We start from the raw sequence: 26313 nt of genomic DNA, 5'->3' as shown, positions 1-26313 counted from the left end.
TGTCAAAAACCGCCTAAAAACGTGTTTTTTTGTTGTTGAAAATATTTACTCGAAAATAACTCGAAAGGTATTAACTTGGTGAAAAAATGCTATAGAACGAAAAGTGCTTAGAATTAGACGTTTTATCCATTTCCGAGCTTATTTTGAACATATATTTTTTCACCCCTCATAAGGGGTGAAATTCACCCCCAGGACAAATGCACACAGAAGCCCAATATCATTTTTATTCTTTAACATGTTATCTATGTGTTTGCTAAATTTCATGTCAATCCAAGCGGTGCTTTAAAATTTAAAGCAAAAACCGTGATACAATGTATTATAAGTTGCTAGCCGTTGCTAAGGGCAACCGACACAATAAATCATAGTCGTAACGATAAATAAATCTCCATTACACTTTAAAAATCATTTTTAATAATTAAATGTAATTTTCGGTTAAAATAATTTTTATTTTAAGATAATATAAGTCCTTCTTTAGTCAGTGACTGTGAAATAATTTCTTAATTGTTATAACTAAAGTCACTACGATTTAAGAAAACAAAAACAATTATCTCGGCTTCAGTTGGTCGTAGAAAATTTTTATTTAGTTTTGAATCTTTATTCTGTCTTCAGCAATAATAACCTGCAAGTTAAAAACTCATAGGATGTACAGGGGCGGCTTCAGTTCTAAATGTTTATAACGAAATTTGCCCCCTTATTTTCAAACCCGAAATAATAGGTTGAAAAATGTTATACGCATTTATTTACATCAGAATATGAAAATATAAGTATTTAGAAGGAGAGTGGATCTTGAATTAACTCTGTACGATTTTTTTTTCAAAAAGTTATAGCTTTGGGCATTTTACCTCTTGGGATAAACAAATTATAATATCTAAACAACAAGTTCACCAATCGGGCACTACAATTTTTTATGTTTAGTATTGAAAGATCTTCATTTTAAAGCCTTAAAAAATACATAAAAGTTATTTTTACAATAAATAAGGCAATTGCAAAAAACGGCCATTTTGGAGTTTTCGCAGGCTGTTTTGCAATAACATATTAACGAAATTAAACTTGCCATAGCTCAAATTGTAGGTTTTTTAATTTGCTACAATTTTCTATTTAAAAGTTTTTCTCTAAAATGAATATCCTAAGCTGCAAAATTAAAAATCTTTAAAAATTGTAAATTTAACAAATGAAAATCGTCATAAATAAAAAACCGCACAAAATTTTTGGTTACATTTTAGTATAAGTTATTCCTGGCATCGTCCTTTACAACACCTGATAGGTTTCAAAAATTCTTGAATTATATCACATTTTTTCACCCACAGCCTGGGGTAAAAGTGATTCTAAAAAAGAACACAACTACCGCCTAAATACTTCGTGTTGGTATCATGTGACGTCTCGGGCTATGACGCGGATGACGTGCAACGGTAAGTAAATTAGATGGGAGTATATGAACTATGAAAATTCAGAGTGGAAGCAAACAAAACAATATTTTAACGAATAATGTTTATTGTTTAATAAAGATATAATAAAAATATGACTCATTAAAAAATGCATTACCAAATATATTCAAATTCTTGGCAAAAATCAACGATTTTTGGATTATACTTATGGCTTTTGGTATCTGGTTCGATGGTAACTTCTTGATGTCGAATTGTACTGCTGTAGACTTCTTGTAGACCTGGGCAGATGTTGTGGCCCTAGGTCAGTGCAGTGCAGGTACAGTCTTGGTGATGTTAATGGCTGCAGTGTAGTAGAGATGCATCTTGGTTGTAGTTGTCAGCCTTGTAGTGGTACATCGCCGGCGATGGGCATTATGCTGGAGGCTCTCGAAGGGAGAAAGATTTGATTCCTTTCCAAAAACTATAAGATAAAACACATATCAAACATCAAGAAGTAAAAAACCAAAAACGAGCCCTTGCCAAGTAATCGTAGAATGTAGCAATAGGCAAAGGAATAAAATAAAATTAATACTACGGGGTTAGTTAAATAATTTGATTATTAAAAGCATATTAATAGAGAGGATGTAAAATATGAAACATGTGCTTTTCGACATGGAAGGTTAGGTATAAAAAATTACAAAAAAAAGTTAATACAGGCTTAGAAAATTTTGTACAGTGATGCTACAAACTATTCACCCCAGGAGAATAAGTGTTGATGGATAAATAAAGCTAATATTTAAACTTCATGCTTTTTTAAAAAATAAGTCTTCCCTACCATTTTCAGTTTGTCAGCGAGCTGGGCTGAAGTGTCACTGTCATGACAATGCAACGTAGGAGGTGGCAGGCATGTTCCGTATTAAGACAGGTATCTACAGAGTAGGGATATATGAAGTACGTTCAGTATGATGATTTGGATGTTAGATGAAAAGAGATATATTAATAGAGGATAACAAAAGAGGGCGCCAACGACTTTTTAACGAAGAAAATAGGTAAAACAAATAGAAGATTATTACTAATGAAATATTAAAGAAAATAAAGTAAAATAATTATTTAAAAATAAAATAGCAAAGATGTGACGTTTGTAACGTTACAGCCCTAAAATACTTAGACCTCGGTAGTTACTAATCAACAAAGCTGTAGGTCTTACCTACATTTGTAATGAATTCCGCTCATCATCATTTATCCCCATGCGGGGTCGAAGACATGAAAAATTAGTTGAAATTCTAAGACAAAAAACATAGACAACAGGGACTTCGAATAATAACAAACCTTTACTGGAACCAAAGAGCACAAATTGTAATAAATGACGAAGCCAGTTCAAAAATTGAAATCGGAGAGAATGTATTTTATCTCCACTACTAATCAATGTAGGCTTCAGTAGACTCACTCTATAACGAGAACTGAAATGGCAGACTAATTGTTACTTCGTTATAAGTCGATCTCGTTATATCAGACAATAGTATTGTGCATACATATTAATATACTATAGATTTTCAAAAACATTAACTTTCAATAGTGAAGCCATTCTGAGCAATATAAGATGCCAAATATTGTTTGAATGGAGCTTTTGAAAAAGAGTTGGTGGATAAACAAGAAGTTGGCAGGCACTGGAGTTTATTAAATCACTGGCCTCGATAAGCACACAGATTTTAGGTATTTCTGGATACAGTCAGCTGGGGGTGATTTATTTATAGCCAACATCGGACCCGGAGAATTACAGAGGAATTAACTTATTAAACACAACACTAAAATTAACAAACAAACTGAATGAAATTATAACATTAACAGAAGAACAACAAGGTTTTAGGTCGGGAAGGTCATGTACTGACGCTGTATTTATAATGAGTTAAGTTCAAGAGAAATCGTGGGAATACAACAAACCGGCATATTTATGTTTCGTCGACCTCCAGGAAGCATTTGACAGGGTCAAATTAAAGGAATTTATCCACTTACAAACTGAATGAAATTATAACATTAACAGAAGAACAACGTTTTAGGTCGGGAAGATCATAAACCACGCTATATTTATAATGAGGTAAGTTCAAGGAAATCGTTAGAATATAACAAACCGGCATATTTATGTTTCGTCGACCTCAAGGAAGCATTTGACAGGGTCAAATTAAAGGACGTTATCCACTTACAAACTGAATGAAATTATAACATTAACAGAAGAACAACAAGGTTTTAGGTCGGGAAGATCATATACCGACGCTATATTTATAATGAGGTAAGTTCAAGAAAATCGTTAGCATACAACAAACCGACATATTTATGTTTCGTGGACCTCAAGGAAGCGTTTGACAGGGTCAAATTAAAGGACGTTATCCATTTGCTATACTCAAGGAAGTTGGATTGTACTCAAGGATTTGTACCTCTAGGAATAATTAAAACGATCGAAAACATCTACCAGAACAACACAGTAAAAGTAGAAGATGAACTAACTGACCCAATTGCAGCTGGCAATGGGATAAGACAGGGGGATTCCTTGAGTCCTTTATTGTTCAACCTGATCATGGATGAAATAATAAAAAAGTAAGAACTAAAAAAGGATACCAAATGGGAGAAAAACAACTTAAAATAATCTGCTATACAGACGATACAATACTAATATCTCAAAGTGAAGATGATTTACAACGTATGCTGCACCAATTTAATATGACTGCCAGAACATTTAACATGTTAATTTCTACAAAAAAAGACAAAATGCTTGGTTATAACAGCAAATCCAGTAAGATGTAAATTGGAGCTGGAGGATCAGATAATAGAACAAGCGACGGAGTTTAAATATCTAGGCATCACACTATGTAGCTATGTAAAAGTCGAAACAGAAGTGGAAGATCAAGTGAATAGAGCAAACAGAACCGCAGGTTGCCTGAACGACACAATAGGTAGAAATAAAAATATCAGAAAAGAAATCAAAGGCAGAATTTACAGAACAGTCATCAGACCAATAATAACATAAGCGGCAGAACCACGACCTGACACAGAGAGGACAAAAAGATAGGTCGAAACAGCGAAGATGAAAAATTCTTAGGAAAAATCGATGGTAAGACACTATGGGACAGAGCTAGAAGTACAGATATACGACGGAGATCCAAGGTATACAACATTAATGTTGTTCTGAAGCTATTTTCTTGTGACATTTTTATAATCAACTATTTTCAATGGGAAATAAGCCACAATTTTACCAAAAAAAAAAATGATTTTATTAATGTTTCAACGCCCAAGTCGGGTGTCGTTGTCAAAATACAAAATAATACTAATAGGCCAGGGTAATAAGGCAAAAATATACCCTGTTCGTGACACTCGAGCAGCCAGGATACTGAAGCGTTTTTTCGACAGGTAATACCTATGAGAACAAATTGTAACTATTTCCTGCGTAGGATCTGGCGGCCATTTTTATTTATAAACAATTTAATGTCGAAAAACGGCATTTTTTCCGTTTTTTCTCAAATCAATGGAAAACAGTGTACCTTGTGGTTACATTAGGACAAACATCTTCGTGAGCATGGAAAAATATTTAAAATGACGTATTACACAGATTGATACACTTATTTATTGTTAATATAATTGAGAAAAAAGGTCTAAATTGCAAAAAAATTAATTTTGCAATAACTATTGTAAAAATTAGTGTACAGCTTTGAAATTTTTGTCAAATGAGGGTTCTGTAGTACGTAATATGTGACAAAAATTTCGAAGCGATGTATTCAATTGTTTATATTTTATTCAAATTGTTTATCCCAGAGAGCTTTTTTTTGAAATAAAATAAGTCAGAAAAACAGAATGTTAGAACCATTCTGCAGGTGTCAAATAAAAGATCATAAGCTAAACTTTCAAACTTGTTTAAAAAAAGTTAATAAAAAGTGCATTTTTTAGTAATAAATAATTATGCAAAAGTCTCGTCAATTTTTCCTTATAAACAATTTGAATAACTTTTTTGTTATGGCCGGCACAAACATTTTTTTACATATTCTACAAGATGGAATTTTTATACGAACTTTAAAAAAAATAATTTAGCCTAGGTCAATTAGGGCCAAAGTTAGCAACATTTTTTAAAACATTTACGGTTAATTTGTTTATAATAAATAAGGATCGAAAATAGCGCTTTTTCACTTTTAAAAACACGAAGTATTCATAAAAAATGTTTTGCTCTATTTTCTTTGCAAGGATGTCGTCAATAAAGCTTTAGAAATGAAGTATGTAAATCCATGCGACCTAAAATTGAAATATTGACTTCAAAATCTTACAGTTTTTTGTATCTTGGGAGCCAACCAATGGATTTTAATTTTTTTTAATTTGTATGTACTTTTAGCGTACTTTACATAGGTCTGGATCCCGCGTATGAAAAAAAAGTTGATTAATAGCAAGCTGAAAATTTGTTAATAGCTTAAGGGTGTCTAGTCGAATAAACTTTGATGTATGGGAACACTGAAACAGGGGTAGTTTTAATTGTGGAACAGGTTAAAAATTTGGAACGGTCACAGCACGAAAACGGCATATTTATTTTGTCCGACAGAACAGACTTAAACTCTACGAACAGAGATTAAACTCTCATGAAAAAATCAGACTGCTCTTTATTACCTGTCATAATTCCTGTCATTTGACATATTCTACATGTTCCACTCATTAAAACGCCCATTTGGTGATAAATAGCAGTCTTATTTTTGCATGAGAGTTTAATCTCTGTTCGAAGAGTTTAAGTCTGTTCTGTCGGACAAAATAAATGTGCCGTTTTCGTGCTGTGACCCTTCCAAATTTTTAACCTGTTCCACAATTAAAACTACCCCTGTTCCAGTGTTCACACATATCAAAGTTTATTCGACTAGACACCCTTAAGCTATTAACAAATTTTCAGCTTGCTATTAATCAACTTTTTTTTCATACGCGGGATCCAGACCTACAAGTATGGAGTCAGTTGATTCATAAATTATAATAACCAATTTAATTTATTTAAACAAAAAAAAACAATTTATTTAATTTTTTGCCGTATTTTAAGTGCACAACTACCAGGTAATATTATGTGTATAATAATTGATAAAAAATTGTTATGAATATATATAATATATACAGGGAGGTGCTAAATTATGGAAAAAATTAATTTTCTCTAAAATGGAGGATTGTGGAGAAATCCCGAAACTGGTCGATTTTTATTTTTAAATTACAATGTTTTGGCATATATTTCATATTATTGACGTCATCCACCAGACCGTGATGACGTAATCTATGATTTTTTTAAATAGGAATAGGGGTCGTGTGACACCCCATTTGAAAGGGTGTTCAATTCTCTATTCAGTAATATAAACATTAATATCATTATTTATACAGGGTAGCCAAAAAAATAATTTAATTCAAAAATTATTATTTTGGTCACCCTGTATAAATAAGGATATAATTGTTTATATTACTGAATAGACAATTGAACACCCTTTCAAATGAGGTGCCACATGACCCCTATTCCCATTTAAAAAAATCATCGATTACGTCATCACGTATACACTAGTATACACTAGTATAAAATATATGCCAAAAAAATTGTAATTTAAAAATAAAAATCGACCTGTTTCGGGATTTTTCTTCAAAGTCGTCGATTTTAGAGAATATGAATTTATTCCATAATTTAACCCCTCTCTGTATATATTATATTATATTATATTATATAATAAAAGAAAAATTTCTATAAAAGTGTGACTTTTACTCTATAAGTTTGCTTACAGTTGCAGTAATTTGAATTTTGTGATTCATTGTTTATCAAATCATTTTTATATCTTACATTTTATATTTATATGAATAAAAAATAATATTACCTGGGGAATAGTCCGATATTCCTCTACCAAGGCCATAACTGTACCAAATTTTCTGGAGGCCTGGGATAACGGCGAATAGCTCTTTTTAATTCATCCCATAAATGCTTAACAGGATTGAGATCTGGGCTGCATGCGGGCCATTCTAATCTTATCAATCCAACCTCTATTTTATGAGTCAATCAGTGTTTTACTTACAAAAAATGATACAGCTCTTACACGAAAAGAGATATTCGGATAATTCAAAAAACAAAATTTTAGTGATGTCTCTGGGATAATATGACAGGACTATGACACAAAATGAGCCCTTCCGTTTTTCCACAGAATTTTTTTAGTTATTTAGTTTTAGTTTTTAAGTTAGTAGAAAATACAACGCTTCCATTCACCCCTGTATAATGCCACGCAAGCAAATTTTTTTTGTTACCGGAAAAATACGAAACGATATCAATATATGTATCTACAAATTGGTGCAAGACTTAAAAATCGGAGCACAAATAATAAAGTTATAAACTATTAAACTTACTCAAAAATTTTGGGTGGCCGAATTCTGTGCAGGTGAGTGTAGTAATAATATATTTATTACAATTTTTTATCAATTATTACATACATAACATTGTAATTGTTCACCTAAAATACGGTAAAAAATATTTTTTTGGAAAAAAAATTTTTTTAAACAAATTAAATTGTTTATTAAATAATTTATAAATCAACAGACTCCATATTTGTAAAGTACGCTAAAAGTACATACAAATTAAAAAAAAACATTAAAATCCATTGGTTGGTTCCCAAGTTACAAAAAATTGTAGGATTTTAAAGTTGATATTTCAATTTTAGGTCGCACGGATTTTATGCTTCTACTTTATTTTTAAAGCTTTATTGACGACTCCCTTAAAGAGCAAATAAATCCAAAATTTTTTCTGAATACTTCGTGTCTTTAAAAGTGGAAGAGCGCTATTTTCGATTCTTATTTATCATAAACAAATTAGCTGTGGATTTTTAAAAAAATGTTGCTCACTTTGGCCCTAATTGACCTAGGCTAACTTATTTTTTCCTAAGTTCGTTTAAGAATGCCATCTTTTAGAATGTGCAAAAAAAATGTTTGTACCGGCCATAACAAGAAAGTTATTCAAATTGTTTATAAAAAAAATTAACGACACTTTTTCATAATTATTTATTACTAATAAATGCACTCTTTATTAACATTTTTTAAACAGGTTTGAAAGTTTAGCTTATGCTCTTACATTTGACACCTGCAGAGTGGTTCTAACGTTATGTTTTTCTGACTTATGTTATTGCAAAAAAAAAGCTCTCTGGGATAAACAATTTGAATAAAATATAAACAATTAAATGAATCGCTTTGAAATTTTTGTCACGTGTTAAGCACTAATTGACCCTCATTTGACAAAAATTTCAAAGTTGTACACTAATTTTTAAAATAGTTATTGCAAATTTAATTTTTTTGAAATTTAGACTTTTTTTCTCAATTATATTAACAATAAATAAGTGTATCAACCTTTGTAATACGTCATTTTAAAGGTTTTTATATGTTCTCGAATATGTTTGTTGTAATGTAACCAGAAGGTGCACTGTTTTTCATTGATTTGAAAAAAATCGGAAAAAATGCCGTTTTTCGACATTAAATTGTTTATAAATAAAAATGGCCGCCAGATCCTACGCAGGAAACTGTCACAATTTGTTCTCATAGGTATTACCTGTCGAAAAAACGCTTCAGTACCCTGGCTGCTCGAGTGTCATGGAAAAAACCTTATTACCCTGGACTATAAATTAAACAAAAATGTTGTTGCTTAGTAAAAAATTCTTCTAATAATTTATTTAATCTGACTTATTTATATCGGCAATTCAGACATGTATTATACATTTTAAAGTAGAAGACTTTAAAGTGATATTGCCAATATCGATGAGTTGCGTTGTTCCTAGGACGACTTTACTAAAAGATAGTTCATTCGATTACATGAAATCAACCCAACTCAAGAATATCCGCCACAAAAAATCATAGCATGTGATCTGTCTTTAAAAAGACAACCAAATGCAACGGTGGCAGTAAAATTCTCGCGCTAGAGATTCCATAGTAAATCACCCTAGAAATTCCATATTAAATTCTTTTAACCCTTATTCGGGCAAGGTGGGTCCAACGGGGCCGAGACGCCAATTCTTTTATCATAAACCGATAGAAAAAATTTTATTGAATTTTATGCATTACTGAATTTGTTTAGAAGTATGCTTCCTTCAACATAGTCATGTGCTATTTAAAATATTCATTATCATTTTTGAAATTATTGCGTTGAAAGAATTTTGTCACGTAAAGGGGCAACACGGGCCCGTCGGACCCTATTAATTTGTGTTTATACCTAAAGTCTAAATCTATGTTACACAAGTTAATCTGGCAGTCAGTTAATGTTTTTGTGGATTATCTAAACGACGTTTATGAATCCAGAAATACAATAATAAAGCCTAAACTGTAAAAAACAATGTAAACATCTATTTGATGTGAACATCAAAGATATTCTTACAATAGGTGTTATATCTATTCTAAATGAATTTTAGAAACTAATAATCATTGTTGAAATGCAATAATATTGTTAGGTAGGTACCTATACATATTTTGAAATAAATCATGCATCTGCTATCAGTCGTTTGATATCGAGGTTAGTGTCGACAACTAAGCTCCTAAAATTATATTGAATTACAGGGAAAGTAGATAGTGCGAATAAAATATCCCGAAAACCATTATCAGCTTCAGAACTGAAAGATATTGCTTATAATTTATGGGATTCCAATGACGAAGAATCTCCTGAAGCAGGTGGCATTGAAAGTGACTCTGAAATTGAAGATCATCTTTCGGAAGCAAGTGAAGAGGATGATCAGCAAGTAGTATTGAGTGATAATGAAGAGGAATGTGTAGCTACAAGTTCCCAGATTTCAGAGTGCGTAATTGTTGAAACTAAGGATGTAATTAACTGGACGAGTCAACCACAACCGACAGGACGTATGCGATCCTGCGGCATAATAACAAACAAAGTGCACAAAGTAACGTTAGTCTCTAGTCAAAGTGTAGATTATCCTGTTGATTCCTTTTGTTTGTTTGTTGACGAAAAAATTGTGAACGAAATATTAAAGTGTACAAATAAAGAAGCCGAAAAACTCCTGGGGATAGAGAACTGGAAATATTGCGACTCTAGAGAGCTATATATGCCTTTATTGGACTAGGTACTACTAACTGCAGAGCACCTGAGTGCCAACTTCCATAAAGTAGATATACTTTGGAGTAAGTTTTATGGACCTACTATATTTAAAGCTACCATGGGGTTAAAACGATTCAAAAATATGCTAAGATTTGTTCGATTTGACGATAAGGACACGAGGTCTGAACGAAGAAGGAACGACAAAGTAGCAGCAATACGCGATCTGTGGAATCAAGTCAACCAACACTCAAAAATACTATTTACCAGTAAAAAACATAACGGTAAATGAGCATCTTGTTCCGTTGTTTATTACTCCAAATGTTTATTACTTGTGAATAAATATTTTTTCTACAAAAGTTTTCTTGAATTTCTTTATTTTGTGCAAATCCTTCAGGTAGATCGCTCCCTCGAGGTAGACCGCATACTATAGTAGCACCTTTTTTTTAATCTAGACAATTTAAATTTAACTTTAATAAAAAATCAAAAAAGAATATTAGAAACATATGGGTAAATATGAATAGTACATTCAAGAACAGTGGTGGGCCCAACGGACACGAGCTGCCCGGTTAAGTAAGTAAAATGTGTTGCCCGGATAAGGGTTAATAATCATATTAAAGTCAGAATTTGGTACCTATTAGATTTGAGAGTAAACTAAATGTAAGCCCAAATACTTACAATGTCGAGATAGTATCACGAGGTTTTTTCCTGGTTTTCCCTCGTGATTTACTATGGAATCTCTAGCGCGAGAATTTTACTGCCACCGTTGCATTTGGTTGTCTTTTTAAAGACAGATCACATGCTATGATTTTTTGTGGCGGATATTCTTGAGTTGGGTTGATTTCATGTAATCGAATGAACTATCTTTTAGTGGAGTCGTCCCTGGAACGCAACTCATCAATATTGGCAATATCATTTTAAAGTCTTCTACTTTAAAATGTATAATACATGTCTGAATTACCGATATAAATGAGTCAGATTAAATAAATTATTAGAAGAATTTTTTACTAAGCAACAACATTTTTGTTTAATTTAGTATTATTTTGTATTTGAACCCCACTTGGGCGTCGAAACGTTAATAAAATAATTTTTTTGGTAAAATTGTGGCTTATTTCCCATTGAAAATAGTTGATTGTACAACATTACTAACTGCCATTTTGTTTTTCAAAAAAATAATGTTAGATTTGTAATCAGCGACGTTAAATTACCAAAAATCGAAGATCAGAGATGTGGTGGGAGAAATTAAAGAAATGAAATGGTACTGGGCAGGTCACATAGCCAGATATGATATCAGGTGGACACGGAAAATCCTAGAATGGAGACCAGAGAGGACAAGAAGCATGGGGAGACTTCAAAAGGAGACGGGTAGATGACATAGAGCAGTAGCAGGCAAACAATGGATTAGATTGGCGCAAGATAGAGAAATATGGAAGCAATTGGGAGACCTACATTCAAGATTGGGTAGAAAATGATTGGCGAAGAAGAAGAGATTATTTAATGCGATAAAATTGAATTTGGCGCCCATCTTCGTGCGGCCACCTTGTATTTTATATGCTGCAGAGTTCTTAGTCTAAGACCGCTTACAGACGAACCACTTTTTGAACTCGAAGTCGCCAACAAAAAGTCGAGCGTTTATGGTTGTCTGTCGCTACTTATACTCCGGTCAACTTACGCATCCGAGGCTACAAAAATTACCATCAAGCTGAAAATTGGCAGGATTGTTCAAAATACCATCATAAATTAAATCTAAAAAGTCCTCATAAATCCGACCCGTGCTAAAAATTTTACGCGGGGTCAAAGGTCACCAAATATGGTTTTTAGCGATTTTCAGCAAAACGGTAAGTTTTATCGTAAAATTAGTTCTAACAAAAAATGTAGATTAGATAATTATCTATAAAAACTGCCTGTTTACCTTTTTTCCTAAGAGCCACCGTTTTTGAGATATAACGATTCAAAAAGTGGTAATCGTCATAATATGCGCACACGTTTCCACACCACCTTTGAGGTAGTGTACTTAGCGCGTTTTTTAACGTGGTTGCCGCAGTAGGCCTATTCCACGAATCTGTTATGACTCTGTTTAATTTAAAGCTATTTAATAATTGATATTGGCAAGGGTTAAAAATGATAAAAGTTATATAAAGCGGTATAAATTAAAAAAAAAAAAAGGGAAATTTATCAAACTGGTTCATAATTTTCTAATACTTCTGCTTCCCTTGCTTTTCTTCTCATTGTTCTTCTTCCTCTTCTTCATCTTCTAGTTCTTCTTCTTGTTCTTCTTCTTCTTCTTGTTCATCCTGGGTGCAAGTAAATTGTCCCAATAATGACACATCGCATGGCTCCTCGATAGAATCAAATGAATCCTCAATTTTTGGTGATTCAACATTGGAGCACGACCGGTTTTGACAATTAGTGCATGCTACCGAACAAAACAGTCCAACTTTTTTGCAACCACATTTAGCGCTACATCCCTTTTTACAGTTGCAAAAATTGTGTTCAGGAGTATTTCCGGCGCAGGGGGGGAGTAAAGTTTGAATTGGTTCTAATGAACTGTCGACTAATTTCCATTCCCAGTCTTTTGTATCTAGCTGATAACCAAGCCACACTTGAACTTGGTAATATACCCGAAAAAGATGTTGATGAGCAGCCGCTGAGGTTGGAGGAAGACAAGATAACTGCACTTGTTTTTTGTTTCGAGTACTTTTAAAAAAACATGCATATCGAAACTTATCTAAGCACATAGTTTTCTTAGGCGCTCCATACATAGAGAGAAGAAAGCTAATTCCGTTGGAAATAACTTCTTGTGGAGTTGAATTAGTTTTTTTTTAAACTTCAGCACATTCAAGTAAATCTTGTTTTTCAAACATTTTAAAAACAGTCGTTTTACCCCTCCTGAAAAATGCAGATGTCTTATCACAGCCAGTTATTGCGTGTAAAAATAGTTGACATTTTGCAAAAGTAGATAAACTTTTCGATGAATATATTTCCGATTGGTGTTGAGCTTTTCCAGGTTTTAAAAAAGATAGTTTTTTCAATTGGAGTTCTACCAGTGAGTAATACGAGCAAGTCTACATCTTCATCTACAACAATAGTTGTATTTGTTAAATTGAATTGCTCTACTGCTGTTTCAGTTATCATTACGTCAGCATCAGTATTAGCTTGTTTTACCTATATATTTTCAGCAATAAACTTATCTTTCAGCATTGAAATGAACCGAGATTTGTTGTGAGTATTTGCAAGAAATTTCTGTTGAGTGGTAGATACTGTCATAGATTGATCAAATAAAATATTAGAAGATGAAGATGTTGCTGAAGTTCTACGACGTTGTTCTGCAGCTTTAATATTTCTCGTAAAATCATTATAGCCATCAAATACGACAATAACTCTGGGACCAAAATGACGCCGTACAATACTGAACGTATTTATCTAAGATAACGTTGAATGTTTCTTCGCTATCCCACACAATGCGATGTAATAGATATCCTCCATCAATGATGTATGTCGCTTTTATGCTGTTAATATTAATATTAACCTTCTGAAAACAATCGTAAATGGCAGACTTTTGTGTTTTACGCATTCCAATGTCATCAAACAATGATAAAGGGTATGGAGCCAATTCATAGCCAAAATATTCTTCAATTTCATCTTGAAATGCCGAAGTAATACTGATTCGTTGAAACAATAATACAGAGACATTGTTCAAACCCTTCTGAGAAAAGAATAGGTAGGGTGATTAGATTAGCCGACGAACGTGTTTATTCCGACAAAACCCATCTTTACAAATTGAACTAAGGCGCATAAATAAAAATAATTATTATAAGTTAATACTTTGTCATATCAATTTACTATTTTTGTTGGGATAAAGCCGTAAAATTCAAATAATTCTTATTATTTTCGCGTTACATTCACTTTGTAAAGATTTTTTTGTTGGCACTGTAATATAATACAGCTTATACATTGCATCCCTCGGTAGACCGCAAGCTGTATAGTAGAAACATTATCATATTTATAATCTTATATAGTCTAGTAAAATAAAATTACACTACATGTAAATCAAAATGTAAATTCGTACAGGTTGAAACAAATTTTATATCAAAGTTTAGGTGGGTACAAAAGATATTTTCAAGAAAGTATCCAAATCATATAAGGGGATAATTGTTTAAATAATTAAAAAGGGGTCATTTTTGCAAAAAAATTACTTTTTTAACTGCTGAGGTCATTCAATTACTAATGAAGGTCTATAGGATTATTTTCTGCAAAGTTAAAGGATAAATCTTTCACATAAGACTTACTAAATTAAATTTGACCCCCTATTGATTTAAATAATTAGACATAAAACTTTAAAAACGAATTTGGAAAAAATTATTTTTAGCGTTTTAAATAACCACTATAAAATATCTTATTTTACAGGACAAGTTGCACTATCTTATCAGTATTAATTAAAAAAAAAATTGGTTCAAAAATATTTAATATTTTTTAAGATATTGAATTTGTTTATTAAATGTTACTCTATTTTCAATTGCAAAAACGCGGTTGTTGTGAAAGAAATTTTCACCTGTATTAAATCTTAATATTTTTATTTTTATGTATGTTTTCGACAAATGTATTGATAAATTCAAATTTCAATTAAACTTCCCCCTAAAATGGCATTTGAAAATTATTCAAATTTGTTTATAAATTGTTTTTTTAATAACGTCGCGGGGATTAAGTATTTTGAAATGCTGTTTAGATAATTGGGTTGCTGTGAATTTTTTACTAATTAACGAATTTTTTTGTCTTTTTTTCCTCTTCTTTTTTTTTTTTTTCTTGGAGTTTCATTACTACGGGCCCTTTTAGGGTTTAGTTTCATTAAAAATGTCGAATTTTTAAGTTGTAGATTATAAACCTAAAAATATTAAGATTGGTCTAAAATCACTTAAATAAAATGTGGCTACTTACTGAGTTACAGGGTGATTTATTTAAAAATTTAAAAATTATTTTTACCAAGTACTTTCAAACTACTTGACGTATCCTTATCATACTTGACAGAAAGTGTGGGTACTATACAGTCTACTAAATTTTGATAAACAAAAGTTTATAGCTACTACCAGAGGCGTACGACAGGGGATAGTTAATGGTTGACCCTTCCCAAATTCTACGCCACTGATGGAATTATTATTTTAGCGTAATTTTTCGATTCTTCAATACTTTCTATGTAAATAATATACTCTTTACTGGTAACGATTAAGTCATTAGTTTTCGAGATATTGGACGTTAAAAATGAAACAGCATAGTTATTTTGATTCATTCATTCATTCATTTTAAACTTCCAATATCTCGCAAACTGATGACTTTATCGATACCAATAAAGCTATTTACATACAAAGTATTGGAGAATCGAAAAATTTCGCTAAAATAGTAATTCACCCAATGGCGTAGAATTTGGGAAGGGTAAATCATTCACTATCCCCTGGCGTACGCCTCTGGCACTAGCTAGAAACGATTATTAATCACAATTTAGTAGGGTGTATAATAGCCACACTCTCTGCCAAGTATGATAAGGATACGTCAAATAGTTTTAAACTACTTGGTAACAACAATTTTTAAATTTTTAAATAAAACACCCTGTAACTCAGTAAATAGCCACATTTTATTTAAGTGATTTTAGTTAAATCTTAATATTTTTAGGTCTAGAATCTACAACTCAGAGATTCGACATTCTTAATGAAATTTAACCCTAAGAGGGCCCGTAGTAATATAACTCCAAGAAAAAAAGAAGAAGAAAAAACGACAAAAAAATTTTGTTAATTAGTAAAAAATTCCCAGGAACCCAATTATTGAAACGGCATTTTAAATTACTTAATCCCCGCGACGTTATTAAAAAAAACAAATTATAAACAAATTTAAATAATTTTCAAATGCCATTTTAGGGGGGAGTTTAACTGAAATTTGAATTTATCAATACATTTATCGAAAACATACATAAAAATAAAAATAATGACCTCGTATGTAGGTGAATATTTCTTTGGCAACAACCGCGTTTTTGCAATTGAAAATATAACATTTAATAAACAAATTCAATATCTCAAAAAATATTCAATATTTTTCGACCAATTTTTTTTTGCTTAATACGGGTCACATAGCGCAACTTAGTTTGTAAAATCAGATATTTTATAGTGCTTATTTAAAAGGCTAAAAATAATTTTTTGCAAATTTGTTTTTTAAGTTTTATATACAATTATTTAAATAAATAGGGGGTCAAATTTAATTTAGTAAGTCTTATACGAAAGATTTACCGTTCAACTTTGCAGAAAAAAATCCCGCAGATTTTCATTATTAAGTGAATTACCTCATCAGTTAAAGAAGTATTTATTTTGCAAAAATGACCCCTTTTTAATTATTTAAACAATGATCCCCTTATATGATTTGGATACTTTCTTGAAAATATCTTTTGTACCCACCTAATCTTTGATATAAAATTTGTTTCAAACTGTACGAATTTACATTTTGACTTTTTTTTATTTTATTAGTCTAATATTATTATGTGTAATATAAGTTAAGTTGACCGATAGAATATTATGTTTACTTGTATTACAGCTTCAGTGATGTATATACCTGGTGTACTAATACATATATTATGACGATTAGAAGTCTTTCAACTCTTTGAATCGTTGTATCTCAAAAACAGTGGCTCTTAGGAAAAAAACTATTAAGATATTTTTTATAGATAATTATCTAACCTACATTTTTTGTTAGAGCTAATTTTACAATAAAACTTACCGTTTCGCTGATAATCGCTAAAAACCATATTTGGTGACCTTTGACCCCGCGTAAATTTTTTAGCACGGGTCGGATTTATGAGGACTTTTTAGATTTCATTTATGATGGTAAACAATACTGCCAATTTTCAGCTTGATGGTAATTATTGTAGCCTCACTCCTATTTTTGAGTCTAACTAGACCGGTCTATTAGAAGTCGTCATTTAACAACAATGCAAAACGCATTTCTTTTTCACACGGGCGTTCTCTCGACTGCACTACAACTTCTGTCGTCGGTTGTCGCCGATCTCGACGGCTCTTCTTCTTAAAGTTCCCTCTCCTATCGGAAGTTGGATATCATAAGGGCTATGGTCACTTTGTTGGCTGCTGCTGAAAGTTGTAGTGAACTACAGTTAAACCATTCTCTAAGGTTCCTCAGCCAGGAGATGCGTCTTCTTCCTTGGATCCTTCCTTGCATAATAATTCTCATCAACTCATATTTTTCACCTCTGGTAATGTGACCCAAATATTCCAGTTTTCTAGTTTTTTAAACTCTTCATAATTTCTAACTCCTTATTTAAACGTCGTAGCACTTCAACATTGGTAATCCTTTGAACCCACTGAATTTTCAATATTCTTCTGTAACACCACATTTCGAACGCTTCTATTCTTATGTGTTGTCTCTTCAATGTCCAAGCTTCCATTCCGTATAGCAATATAGAAAATATGTAGCATCTTAGAGCCTTCAATCTGAGAGGCAACTGAAGGTCTTTGTTTGTAAGCAGTGTCTTCATTTTTATAAATGCTTGCCTAGCAGTTTCAATTCGGACTTTAATTTCTTGGCTTTGGTCATTTTTGTCATCAACCCAGGTGCCCAGATATTTGTATGTCTTCACTTTTTCTATTTGGGTTTGCTCTATCATTGACCTTTCATTTCCATGTTCTGTTTTTGAGACAATCATAAATTTAGTTTTTTTTCTTGTTTATTTTTAGTCCGTATCGAATGCAATAATCGTTAATTCTATTTAGCAATTCTTGTAGCGATTCCAGGGTGTCTGCCATTATAACGGTGTCATCAGCGAATCTTATGATATTTACTATTCTTCCGTTTATAGAGGAGCTTAGCTCCGCTATCGCTTCCTGAAATATGGCTTCACTGTACAGGTTAAACAGTAGCGGCGACAGAACACAACCCTGTCTTACTCCTCTCTTTATATCAATATTCTCGGATTATTGTTCTTCTATCCAAGGCCTTTTGATTCCAATACAGATTGATGATAATTCGTAAATCTCGTCTGTCTATATCTCTGTTTTTCAATAATTCTATTAGTTTTTCATGTCGGACCCTGTCAAACGCTTTTTCGAAGTTGATGAAACTGGAATAAATATCCAGGTTTATATCTAAGCATCTTTGAGAGAGGACATTGAACGCAAACAATGCCTCTCTTGTTCCAAGTCCTTTGCGGAACCCAAATTGGGTATCATTCATATCATATTTTAGCTTTCTGTATAATCTTCCATGAATCACCTTTAGCAATATTTTGAGGGTATGGCTTATTAGTGATATTGTCCTATAGTTCGAACAATCTTTGGCATGTATTGTTTTTGGTATTGTTACAAAGGTGGATACCAACCATTCCTGAGGGATTTTTCCGGTTTCATATACTCCATTTGACAGATCCAGTAGTACAGGTAGAGTTTCATTGTCTTGGCATTTCAGTAATTCCGCAGGTATTTCGTCTGAACCTACAGTTTTTCCGTTTTTTGCGTTTCGTATTGCTTGTTCGATTTCCTCCATAATGATCTCTGGTCCCGTTTCGCTGTCGATTTCTTCAGGTTCTTGTCGGCGGCTCACTTCTCAATAATTATTGTAGCGATTCTCTTTTCACGCGAAACTACTTTGAAACGCCGGTAGCAGCGACAAAAGCAATGTTTCTTCGTTCGAATTCAAAATGAATCTGCTTGTACAGACTACATTTTGTCGCGGCTGTTTTCTATAAAAAGAAGTCGATCAGAACCAGGGGCGTAACAGAGGCCCCCGCAGCATGAAGCTTGCGGGGGGCCCCAACATATCGGGGGCCCCATCTTGTCGTCTAATATATGTAAAAATGTGTTACTGATATGTTATTTTACGCATGCATACGAAACTTTTTAAGCAGTGCCAGGAAATCTTCAAAAACTTCCCTAGATTTGATTTAGCAAAACAATGCAGAAAAGAGTCCAACCTAAAATCGGTTACTCTAAAAACGTTATGGGTGACTAGGTGGTCATCCAGATTTCTAACTGTGCTTGGTATAAAGCAGAACTACATGACAATTTTAAAAACACTGTCTCAACTAATACTATTAACTACCACAGATCGTGAGTAGAGAATACCAGCTAATAATTTAAAAAGTAAAATGGAACAGTTTGAATTTGTCTTCCAATCTGTTTTACAAAGTAAAGTATGTAATACACTTTTACATAACTGTAAAGGTTTTTTTGTCAAATCTTTAGGAAAAACTGTATTTTTCCAACAATTCAAATATTTTACTACTAATTGTGGCTTTCCCTGCACGTTTAAAATCAAAAGGTTTGGTAGAGTTAGGAAGCATTTTGATGAAGTATTACATCATCAACGCATCTCAAACTCTGAAGAAATATATTATATTATAGAGTACCCGTGTTTTTCAGAATTTCGATGTAGTGATTAAACAAATTCAAGCTGGCTTTATAAGTACATATGTCGATTTTGCAAAGTAACAAGACACTTACTCAACACACACACACACACGACACATTACACCTGAGTTAGTATTAAGTTATACAATTACGTGGCTAAAGGTTCTAGTTCTAAACCAAGGCCAGAATCAGAGAGAAAAAAAAGTAAATATATGTACAAAGTGAACAACGATTTTAAAGTCTTACGCTCGGTTTCATAATCAGTTAAAGTGGACTTTAACTTTTAAGTTGGTACCTTTATCAATGCAATTCATATGGGTAAATGTCAACTTTAAAGTGAACTGTAGTTAATGTTCACTTGTAAGTTGATTATGAAACCGGTCGTTAGATCCTAGAAGTGGATATCTTTTCAAATCGGGTCCAGAAGTTTTTGCAGAAGCCAGTAAATTAGTTGCTGTGTACCCATCTGATTTAAATAATTGGTTTTTGGAGCAACTGCAATTTGTTAGAAAATCGTTAAGGATACAGTTGGAATCGGCGAACTCTATTTAGATGCAGTCAAAATTATTCTTATAGTTTTTCATTGCATGAGTGCTTGCATACCAGAAGTGTATCATGCGTACACCTTGTTTTCAATTTTACCCGTCACGACTACAAGTTCAGAGAGATCTTTTTCTAAACTTAAATTACACTGGGAAACGCATTTTTTGTTGAGTTAGATCTTACACTTGTTTTTCACTAAATAAGTGAACATGTGTTTTGGCGTCTGAATCTGACAATAACCTCAGATTTTGTCTATCACGTCAGCTTTTTAAACTGAGGTGCCCATTGAGTGGCCATGTCTCACTTTATGAGGTGCCCATGCTTTATCTTGATCACCAACTTTCACTTTAAAATAGGTAAAATATGCTTGTCTGATAAATGTACTGGTTTGTCCTTTGACTGGGAATGGTAAAACTGCCACATATATAACAAAACGAATAGGGGCTGTTTTCGCACTTTACGACGTGTAGGAGCAGAGGTAGCCATAAGGAAACGTTTCAGTTTAAACACACTAAGTAGTTCTATACACTTCAGTAATAAAATACTAAATACTGCTAACCGACACACAACGTTTCACCATAGTATAACTGAGTATTACAGACGTAACTGAACAGGAACAGGCAAGTCTAGACCAGTTGCAGTTATCAGCGCGTCATTCCCCCACCCACATAGAAAACGAACGTGGCGTGATAGAAGAAAACTAAAAACAGTTTTGAAATCAGCATGCCTAATTCTATATAAAACAGCTAAAAAATCTAACTCAACAGAAATTGAGTTTCAAATTGTTTCCCAGTGTTATTTAAAAGCAGTGCTTCGTAGTACAACGTCAGAAGCACGGTTATCTTCTCTGGCGCTTGTAAGTATTGAAAACGAAGTTGCCCATCAGATAGATATTAATAAAATTGTAGATATAGCCTCTGATAATAGTGCACGAAGAAATTTATTGATCTCATAGAATAATACTATGTAATAATGCAATCATTTAAAAAGTATAGACGTAAAATTTCGCACTAATGCTTTTTAAATGCATTCTTTTTTGAATCCTGAGAAAGCTAATATGTAAATATTAGTTTAAACACAGAATGAAAGATTACATTATTACCAAGGGCGGAAAGTCCCTTTGCACAAAAAGTTTCTTTTTAATGAGATATTTATTTGAAATTAAAAATCATACTAGATTTTCTCTTTTTTCCACCCCTGTAACTTATTCAATTAAACATTATACAAGTTCACATAGTCCAGAAAGCCACTGCTCATCCGCTAGGAAAAATATTGTAATTCGGATTTTTTGCACAATCTTACTCAAAAAGGACTCCTTTTAACAAATTTGCTTGTTGCCAGGACCAAAAGGTGGTCAAAAATTTTTTAAACGTTTGTTTTTTGTTTTTTTCCTAAAATAATTTTTTTTGCGTGGAAAAAAGTTTTTTTAGGTTTTTTGGATCATTCCAAACAGAAAAGGTCTGTAGTGACTTTTCTCTAAAAATGATAGTTTTTGACATATAAGCGATTAAAAATTGAAAAATTGCGAAATCGGCCATTTTTGACCCTCAAAAACTATGTGAAAAACTGAAAATTTGAATGTTACCAAGTTAGGTAGATATTCTTTAAACATCGATTGATGAAATCCCGAAGAGTTTTTTTCAATACAATTTTCAAAGCACCTTTGTTTTTTAATTGCTAATCAAGCGTGCGCGACACTAGTTTCCACCGACAGTATGGTGCAAATGAAAGGAATAAATTCGTTATTTCGTAAACCGGTGACTTTAAGGAAAAATCCCGAAACAGGTCGATTTTTATTTTTAAGTTATGATATTGTGGCATATATGGTATACTAGCGACGTCATCTGGGCGTGATGACGTAATCGATGATTTTTTTAAATGAGAATAGGGGTCGTCTGGTAGCTCATTTGAAATGTTCTTCAATTCTCTATTCAGTAATGTAAACATTTACATAATTATTTATACAGGGTGTCCTTCTACTTCTTTTTTTGTCAAATAATTTAATTTAATAAAAAAAATTTAAAAAAAAAATAATTATGTAAATGTTTATATTACTGAATAGAGAATTGAAGAACCTTTCAAATGAACTAGCACACGACCCCTATTCTCATTTAAAAAATCATCGATTACGTCATCACGTCCAGATGGATGACGTCACTAGTGTACCATATATGCCACATTATCATAACTTAAAAATAAAAATCGACCTGTTCTTAAAGTCGCCGGTTTACGAAATAACGAATTTATTCCTTTAATCCATCAATCGATGTATAAAGAATATCTACCTGCCTTGGAAACATTCAAATTTTCAGTTTTTCACATAGTTTTTGAGGGTTAAAAAGGGCTGATTTCGCAATTTTTCAATTTTTAATCGCTTATATGTCAAAAACTATAAATTTTAAAGAAAAGTCACTAAAGACCTTTTCTATTTGGAATGATCCAAAAAACCCAAAAAAACTTTTTTCCATGCAAAAAAATAGTTTTAGGAAAAAAACAAAAAAAAAACGTTTAAAAAATTTTGACCACCTTTTGGTCCTGGCAACATGCAGATTTATTAAAAGGAGTCCTTTTTGAGTAAGATTGTAGAAAAATCCGAATTAGAATATTTTTCCTAGCGGATGCGCAGTGGCTTTCTGGACTAACAGGGACTTTCGGCTCTCGGTATAATGTAATCTTTCATTATACGTTTAAATTTTTCAAAAATACTTACTAGTTTTCTCAGGATTAAAAAAAAGAATGCATTTAAAAAGTATTGGCACGAAATTTTGCACCTACGCCCTTGAATATTTTGTTAATTTTATTCTATATCAATAAAAATAAAAAATGTAAGTTGTTATAAACAGTGCATGAATACACTATCACATATACGTTTTTGTTACAAGTCGCATTTATTAATTTTTTAAAGGGGCCCCATTTCCAATTCTGCGGGAGGGGCCTGACGGAGTTTGTTACGCCACTGATCAGAACCACAGCCAACGCCGATACTAGCGACAAGCCAGCGACTTTTTGCGGTTGGCTTCGACTTCAAAAAGTGGTTGTGTCTGTAAGCTATCTGGTGTGAGTTTTTATCGAGTCTCACCCCACCGTGGCAAAAAGGGTTTAATTATTACCTTTTGCCTAATTGGACATAGGTGAATATTTTAGGACCACACCCGTTTGTCCCAAGCAGAGAATATCCTTCGATATTAACAAACCAGTGAACTTTTAGGGCGAATGGTTCTGAGAATTTATTTGGTCGGGTTTTATAGTTACTAATTAACACGATATGAAGGGTTGTGCATACGCGAAATAAAAGTGATAAGCGAACAAAACATTTATTAACAACAACGAGTTTAACAAATACACGGAATTAACGATTAATTGTCTTAGTAGATAAAGAGAGTCTATTATACACATTAGGTGTCGTTTTAAAATTTAGCGTGCAAGGTAATTATTGCGAGCGGGAGAACAACAGAGAAAACACACGAACTAGTCGCCTTGGACCCTCAGAAGGGACTGCTCCAATTCTATTCAAAGTCCTTGCATTAATATCTTAGTTTACACTTTTCTGCCTGAAAAAGGACCACACACATGTTTATTCTTCATTGGCAAAGCGACATGCCTTCTACCCCGAAGACGCTAAATAGCAAACATATGTCGGTTTTATCAAACTAACACAACGCTAACACTCAAGTTTTCAGAGAATTAAATCTTTCAAACACAATACAGATTGTCCCAACAGATTTACAAGAGATATTTACAAAAATGCGAATTAATTTAACTGTTATTTTCACAACACTGCCTAAATGGAATTTTCTTGGGCTAATGATTGTCTATCTAACATGTTCTTTTTGTTCACAGGTTATGCTAACGCAAAAATCTACAAATGTGATAATCCGAAATGCCCCAGGCCCTCCTGCTTTATTTCGGGCAGTTCTTCAAAGGACGACAGTTTCCCTTGTTTACGTCCAGCATGTTCGGGTAGATTCCAATTGGTCAGACATGTCAGCTTTGTAGATTGCCCTGGTCACGACATTCTTATGGCTACCATGCTTAACGGAGCCGCTGTGATGGACGCAGCATTGTTATTAATAGCAGGTAGAGTATAACTTTTTTTATTTTGTTATTTGAGGTGCTCAGAGCAACAGTGGCCTAACCCCAAAAAAGTTTTAAGGTAAATGTAATCTTTGCATTCGTACATATTTCCATTATGCTTATGGGATGGCGCTACAAATTATGTGGCGCCGTTTAGCCAAATATTGACGTCGTAGGTTGTGTAGACCCTCGTTGATCCGAAGATTTAATGTAATATATTAATCTAAAAATGCTTAATTTATGGCTTAGGCTTAGTTGCTCTGAGCTCCTCATTTAGTGTTGTTGATAATACAAAGTCTACATTGTTTATCCTATAGACTTTTAGACTTAAGTGCATATTGAGCAGACTTTAGTCTGCTCAATATCCATTCCATTGCATCTTATATGTACTTGGAACGGTTGGGAAGAGATAACCAGACGTGCGAGCTCCCACGTCGCATAAGATTAGCCTAAGCAGCGTTTGGTAAACTGAACTATATATTTAAATCGGACTTACCCATATACCTTAAAAGGAAAATCTTTAACCAGTGTGTGTTGCCTGTAGTCACTTATGGAGCGGAAACATTAACAAAAAAGGTAGTGAACAAGATTCGCATAACTCAGAGGGCTATGGAGCGCCAGATGTTGGGTGTCTCCCCGAGGGACCGAATCCCAAACGAAGAAATACGTTATAGAACAAAAACAACAGACGCTGTCGAAAAAATCGCGTCATTAAAGTGGAATTGGGCAGGACACATCGCCAGATTGTCAGACAACCGATGGACAAAACGTATTGTCGAGTGAAGGTCACGAGAAGAAGCACTACGGAGCAGAGGACGACCACCAACCAGATGGGCCGACGATCTGAAGCGTGCTATCGGTAACCGGATGGAAGCCGCACAAAACAGAGACAGATGGAAAGAGCTGAGGGAGACCTATGTTCAGCAGTGGACGCGTACGGGTTGATGATGATGAGACTTTAGACTTAGACCAGGGCATTGAGCACTAGAAACACCGGAATAAATCGATTTTTAAATACAGCACCTAGAGACTTACAACTTTTTGCATTATGTTCAGGATAATTTCAGGACCAAAGTCTACAATAGAAAAATGGATGAAAATGAATAAGTGCATTTTAAAGTGTATAAAATGCCTCCAAAAGTGCGTAAGCATGTCAAAATAAGCATATATCAGAGACGTGCGGTCTATGGAAGCGGGGAAGCACCGCTTCCCTATTTATACTTCGATATAAGAAAATATATTATTAATTAATATTTAATTATCAAAAAAAATTTTAAAATCCAAGTAATCTACATATTTATTACCTAGGCAATAGGCATTGAAAAATATTAAAAAAAGATTCGGTCCACTCCTGACAGAAGCGCATCTCAAAATCGCTGCTTGTCATGCAGTTGTACCGTTTAAAAATTGGTCAGGGTTCAATGACCGCGCCCACTAGTCGCGCGAATTTTGGTACCCTGGAAGCGATTGTTCGAGCGCCTTCAGAAAATGGGATGCTCTGACCACAGTATAAAGAGGGACAGTAGAACCACTCTCCGAAAAATTGGAAGTAAAGTCTGTAGTCGCGCATGGCGACCGCGCAATGTTGGCAGTCGCTTTTGTCCCACTCTCGCATTGCAAGTCGCATAGAAACGTACGGATTTTAACAGGGAAAACCCGCATCCACCACTGGTGAATTACCAATTGCGTACTGCCGGTATTACTTCTTGAGATCAAAGCGCCGACAGAGGAGTGATTTTACTGTGGAACCTCTATATACTGTGCCTGACTGTTATTGCTGCTAAGGCTAAGGGGGGCTAGGTACATACATTCGCTTAAAGAATATTTCGATTTAAATTTTTTGCAGAGATTTTTCCTTTTACTGATCTTTTATTTG

General features: G+C 33.3%; 1 protein-coding gene across 1 annotated transcript in view; it reads left to right on the top strand.

Annotated features, from left to right (window-relative positions):
* Positions 1-26313, top strand: part of LOC114336188 (eukaryotic translation initiation factor 2 subunit 3, X-linked) — an 85071-nt gene that overhangs the window by 41289 nt on the left and 17469 nt on the right. The window contains exon 3 of the mRNA XM_050661259.1: positions 24204-24440. Coding sequence (XP_050517216.1) covers positions 24204-24440 — 237 coding nt within the window. The remainder of the gene's footprint in view (positions 1-24203; positions 24441-26313) is intronic.

The sequence above is a fragment of the Diabrotica virgifera genome, chromosome 9 (assembly GCF_917563875.1).
Source record: "Diabrotica virgifera virgifera chromosome 9, PGI_DIABVI_V3a".
Lineage (NCBI taxonomy): Eukaryota > Metazoa > Arthropoda > Insecta > Coleoptera > Chrysomelidae > Diabrotica > Diabrotica virgifera.
Note: the sequence above shows the minus strand (reverse complement) of the source record. Positions and strands in the feature narration are given on the sequence as shown.